The sequence below is a fragment of the Erpetoichthys calabaricus genome, chromosome 14 (genome assembly GCF_900747795.2).
Source record: "Erpetoichthys calabaricus chromosome 14, fErpCal1.3, whole genome shotgun sequence".
Lineage (NCBI taxonomy): Eukaryota > Metazoa > Chordata > Cladistia > Polypteriformes > Polypteridae > Erpetoichthys > Erpetoichthys calabaricus.
Genome location: NC_041407.2, coordinates 98,203,492 through 98,209,491, shown reverse-complemented (window position 1 = coordinate 98,209,491; position 6,000 = coordinate 98,203,492). Strand labels below are relative to the sequence as shown.

The window sequence follows — 6,000 nt, the reverse complement described above, 5'->3', positions numbered from 1 at the left end:
TTTGTACACAGAAACTAAAAAATAGCATTTTCAATTGAGGAGTGAAATATTTAGGTTATATTTGAATGAGGACAATGTTATTTAATGCATGTGTTCTTTAATTATGAATAACGTTCTTAACAAGTAATTTGCCACTTTCTGTTTCAGTAACGTATATTAATTAACACATAAAGCCCTCCGTGTAAATTATGAATAGACCCCCTTGTTATACTGTTAGACCTAAAAATGTACTTAAATATATTAACAGTCTCGACTGAATGAATTATTAAAATATATATATATGTCGAGTAATATAATTAATTTAGCATTGTTAACATTACCGAATAATGTAAAAACAATTGAGTTATGTTGTTTATATCAGAATTATTTGAATTAGTAAAATGATACTTAAATTATCCTTTAAACTAACTGCAGTCAAACCTCAAATAATCGTTATAAATTAGTATAATTTATTTGCTTTATAACATTTTGTGTCTAAATCAAAATTACAAAGAATAATAAAGCAAGTTTTGAATTCATAACGTAACTGTTTAATAGATTTAAAATATACCTTTGTTTTGATATACCTAAACGGACAACAGAATTATAGTTTCATTTTAATTTAACAGGAAATCCACGTTGACTTTGTCATTTTTTTTCTAACTGTAACAATAAAAAAAAACTTACATCCGAATACGTGTTAAAATGGACTTCGACTTTAAATAGAAGTCGTCAAATCATTTAAAAAATTTAAAACACTTCATGCATTTGTTAACATATTGATTTCTTTATGGTTAAACCTGTAATTTGTGGGATAATTCAAGATCGGCTTTAAAAATATAAACCTGTTCAAGTAATTAAAAATGAAGTGGGGGGGGGGGGGGGGGTTAAATTACGCTATAGATATTATTTGATTTTGTTTTGTTTTAGGGCGTTTATGCTTCCTAAAGAACTCTTTATGATGTTTAGTGTTTTAAGTCAGACGTGCTTTAAATATGAGGGAATGAAGGATTGCGTCATTGTATATCTGCAAACGGGAAAAGGTGACGGTTATTTCAGTAATTTTAATAATAATAATAATAATAATAATAATAATAATAATACAGAAGATAGGCGACACGACGTTCTGACTCAATACGTTTTATCAGGGATAAACACGGAACCTTATTTCTCTAATTGTGTTTTCTATTTTTTGGCCGTGATATAACCTCCTTATACTTTATATTTAAAAGTACTTCAAATTCTAAAGGTAATGGCACATGACCTTCATTTTCAAGTTTATTTATTCATGTATTTAGTAATTTGGCAGTACGTGTACTATAAATTTGTTTGAAATGGTCAATTTGTACATTCCAAAAGGTAAATTATTTCAGGAATTACCTAACATTTGCATTTTTATTTGGTAAGATGTCTCTTAAGCACAATCTATTTCAGTTATTTCTATTTTGTTAGCATCTTTAAATAAAATTGCCAAGTGTGCCTTAACCCAGTTTCTCACATAAATGATAAAAACGAGTCGCATCTTTAATATTAAAACAGAGACTGCATGGGTGGAGCATCCACATAAATCTGATTTTCTGATTGGACATTGCACAGGAAGTCGCTCTCAGACGTTCCTTTCTATTTGAAAAGTCAATTGAGAAGAACCCTTTGCCTTCGTTAAAATATGTCCCAGCAATGTCATGCACCGAAAAACTCGTTTTCAGCTCTTTTTCCATTAACTCTTTAATCAACGCTGGTTCGAGGAGGTATAACTGTTCTGCGTATCAACCGACCACCTTTCCCCAGGATACTAGAATTCCACACTTTTGGAAATCAGTGTCAGCTCAATCGAAGTCAGAAGAAATGAGCCATCACTCTCAGCAACACAGTATGGGTTTGCCTCAGCATCAATTTCACTCGGGAATGGTGAATTGGACCGAACCTTCTAGACCCGGTCGCACGAACCATGTAACTGACTGCAACTACTTGGCTTCTAACGTAAAAGAGGACTCCGCTTATTTTTTTTTTGACACGGAAAAGCATTCAAAGCCATTACCCGACGTTTCTGCATTTACCAGGTTGATGTCAGAGATGGGTTCTATGAGCAGCGCTGCAGGACCTATCCAAGGGCATTTCTGTCCAGATCTGCCCTATGCATCGATTAAAGGCGTCGAATGCTCCAGTCGAGAGATAACCACTGTCGAACATCCAGTCTCGTCACATTCGGGCAGCTGTCAACTATTTAATCTAAACTATCCACAAGGTGGCTCGGAATCAAGTAGAAAAGGCACAGATGATTTTATTTCTTGTACCTCTGTCTCCCTCCCTCCTAAGGCCAATAACAGCACAAAAAGGGACAATGCAGCTGCAATGCAAGACACTTCCTCAGTAGATTTCCCAGATGATGACACAACATCAACTCAAGACACGCAAGGTGGGTAAATGAATCTATTAAAGAAAGAGAAAATGGCCTTTATGGCCGAAACGACAGGAAAAGGCAACTTAGCTTTGAGATGAAACAAGGTGATTTTAGAAAGGCTATAAAGCCGCAGCAGACAGAGACAAAAAGAATCGTAGCTGTAAAATTAATTTATTGCACCTGGCCCTGTCACAGAAGTAACTTGCAATTTGCTTACAGGGCTGTTTACAGGATACAGAAAGCGGATGGCTCTTTTGCTAATGAAGACTGAAAAACAAGAATTCCAAAGAATTCCTAGTGGAATTCATTACTCGAGCAACACGTTGTATATTGATACAAGCTGTTGTATATGATATTACTCTTCTTTTTCAAGTACACTACTGGCTTGTTTATAAGATGTACAATATACACTTACTCTTCACCGTATACGAACAGATTAGTTTGTATACTTTGGGCGCGAAATGCACTTAATGTTTTAAAAAAAGAAACTCCGACACATTTAATTTGAACTCACTTATTGCACCACGGGTCAGGCACAGCACATTTAACCGTTATTGTTTGTTGTAACGTGTCAAGAAAGATCATTTTTTATGTTTCACATTGAATAACACATTCTGTGAAATGTTTACCATCTCTGCAAAACTTTATAACCCAAAATTAAAAGAAAATGTGCTTGGAATAAAATTATATTCCGTATTTATTAAGAAAAAAAAAATACAACTCTGACGTTTGCAATAAACTTGGTAAAGTAAACAGCAGATGGAGATAATTCTAAATGCAATCTGAGAGAAAAAAATGAGACACAATTACTGAGCATCAGGATTAAAAAAATAAAAATAATAATAATTTTTTAAAAAGCTAATAGTGTTACCTTCTTGAAAAGGCTTTGAATGGAAACATTTTTACTTAGCAGTTGTTTTTCTTCTAGAGATGGGATACTTATATTTACATTTAAGTCATAATCACATTCGTTTTTAAACATTGCGTATTAGTAACGCTTTACAATGAGGAACAATTAGGAACGCTTTACAATGACCTAAATCATCTTTCAAAATATTTAAGCTACTTCAGCTACTGGAAGGAGGACAGAAATCTGTGCTTTGAAGCAAATAATTAGAGCACTTGGATGAAACTTTTCTTTTGTCCCTAAGAAAAAAACACAGCAATTACCTTAGCAAAAATAAAGATTCCGAAGAGGTTCTTCACGGCGATGCTATAGAGAAATCTCTCCCATAAAGGTCCAATAAGGAACCTTTTAGTTAGATAACAGGTTCCAAAAAGTACCTTGGATAGATGATAACATTTATAAAATTGCAATGGGCTCCTAATTTTAAAAGGACTTACTGCATACAATAATATATGAAGTTAAGTTCCGGTTTTCTTAATCCGTAAGTATGCTGCTAGGTAACCTACGAGACATTAAAACACTTCTGGTTTGTCCTTTTCACAGCCCCAAGTACCAACTTCATTAGCAGAGGTTCTGTGGCAAGCAGTAGTCCTACGAGGATCCACACAACCCAGCAAAGTGCCATTAAATGACCAGAATATCAAGAGTATAGTCGACATTTCAGTCAATGTATTTCTGCCTTCTCAAGGAAACGTTTCTATTTTATTTTGTTTTGAGGAATTTGATAGATCAAGGCTTTTTTTTAGGTCACGTCACACTTAAAATGACTCATTAAAGTATTCACTGTATTAGATAATGAATTACTTGAGCTCGTATAACCACGACAAAGTGCGTTATGTGTTATGTAATGATTTTTTTAGATGGTAACAGCAGTCATGTTTGCGTGATTAAAAATAACATTTGAAGTTTATCCACGTCTTATTTCTCACTTGGCAGAAAACACACATGGACAAAATGCTCCTGGAAACTGGCTGACAGCAAAGGCCGGAAGGAAAAAAAGAAGCCCTTACACGAAATACCAGACTTTGGAACTGGAGAAGGAATTCCTGTTTAATATGTACCTGACTAGAGAGCGCCGCCTAGAGATCAGCCGCAGTGTGAACCTCTCGGACAGGCAGGTCAAAATTTGGTTCCAGAATCGGAGGATGAAACTGAAAAAAATGACCCGGGAGCAGAGAATCAGGGATGTACACGCACATTTCCCCGTGTGATATGAAAGGAGATTAAAATGATGTACTTAAAATCAGAGAGCTAACAAGTAAAGCAACAATTTTTCATAAAACGAATCTTGCTGCTCGTGTGGAATTACAGCAAAAAAAAAAAATAATAATAATGTATAAGGGTATATGGATATAGCCTGGTTATAACCAGGTGGCATTTTGTTCTGCATACGATCTGATTCATATTCTAATTTCAATCCGTCCCTTTAAACGGTTCCCTCATTTAGAAAAGTGCCATGTTGCCTTTCTACTCTCATTTTCGAAAAGGTATATTGAATTCTGCACACAGAGGATGCAATTAAAAGGGCGATTCTTGAAAACGTGAGTTACCTGTCTTAAATGTGACTTATTATTCCGCAGTTGATTGAATCATATGGTTACGGCAAAACATTCCTTAAACGTGCAAAACGCTGTTTGTCTTCATTGTGGAGAAAACTGAAAATGTCTTGGGTCGAGATCACGTGTCTTAAGACCCCTTGTTTAGCGTGGCCATTTTTTTTCCTGTTGTAAAACTGGAATATTATGCTTGTGAGAGTTTTCATACGGTTCGTTGTTTATCATAAATGAGTGGAAACTAAGAACTCAATTACCTGAAAACATCGTCTTTACAGATTAATCGTTATATTTCTATCTTTGTTTGAGCTCTAAGCATGACTCCGTTTATTAGTATGGATGATCGAGTGAATCCATTCGTGTCCGTTATTACCTGATTCGATATAGTGGATTATCATTAGTAGTAGTAGTCGTAGTAGTATAGTAATATGTAATTTGCGTTTAAGATGAAATTTATAACCAGTTACTTGTTATTAAAACACTAAAGCACAAAGACCCTTTGCGTATATATATATATATATATATATATATATATATATATATATATATATATATATATATATATATATATATATATATATATATATATGCGTGTGTGTGTTTGTGTTTGTGTGTGTGTGTTATGCATGTATATTTTGTATTAGCTGGTCTGGGTGGCTATCGCTGCACATAGTAACCATTAGACGGTAACATGGGAACCTTGTTACTGCTAAAGAAAAAAAAAGTATTTTGGTTGTAAATGAAAACATGAGAATCGTGAAATTGACTAATTTAATTATGTGAAACTTTAATTTTGTTCTTTCAAAATAAAAAAATATACTTTTTTGGTGAAATGATGCTTATAAGAATATGATCAGTGTTGTAAAACCCAAAAATAAAAAAATGAATGATTAAACCAAAATTGGAGTAATTGCAATAAATCTGAAATGATAATAATATTACATGTTTCATTACATTGTTATTATAAAATAAAATCTCATGTATAATAAATAAATGAAATAACAGGCATCTAAATCTGTTTACTCCGATGTTGCTGCTAATTGCGGGTAGTCACAAAATGTTTTCTAAAGGTCCAATTCGAACTGTGCCAAAAGTCAAATAAACTTTTTGTGAAGTGATCCTTTCAATAAGATAATAATCTTCAAGGCGGTTGGACCTGG

At 33.7% G+C, this 6,000-nt stretch overlaps 1 protein-coding gene across 1 annotated transcript; it reads left to right on the top strand.

Moving 5' to 3' along the window:
• Window positions 1-1,230: 1,230 nt before the first annotated feature.
• On the top strand, window positions 1,231-5,320 carry hoxb10a (homeobox B10a). Its single transcript, XM_028818462.2, has 2 exons — window positions 1,231-2,395; window positions 4,224-5,320. Exons 1-2 carry the CDS (start codon window positions 1,657-1,659, stop codon window positions 4,496-4,498), a joined length of 1,014 nt encoding a protein of 337 aa, XP_028674295.1. The 5' UTR covers window positions 1,231-1,656; the 3' UTR covers window positions 4,499-5,320.
• The last annotated feature ends 680 nt before the right edge of the window (window positions 5,321-6,000 follow it).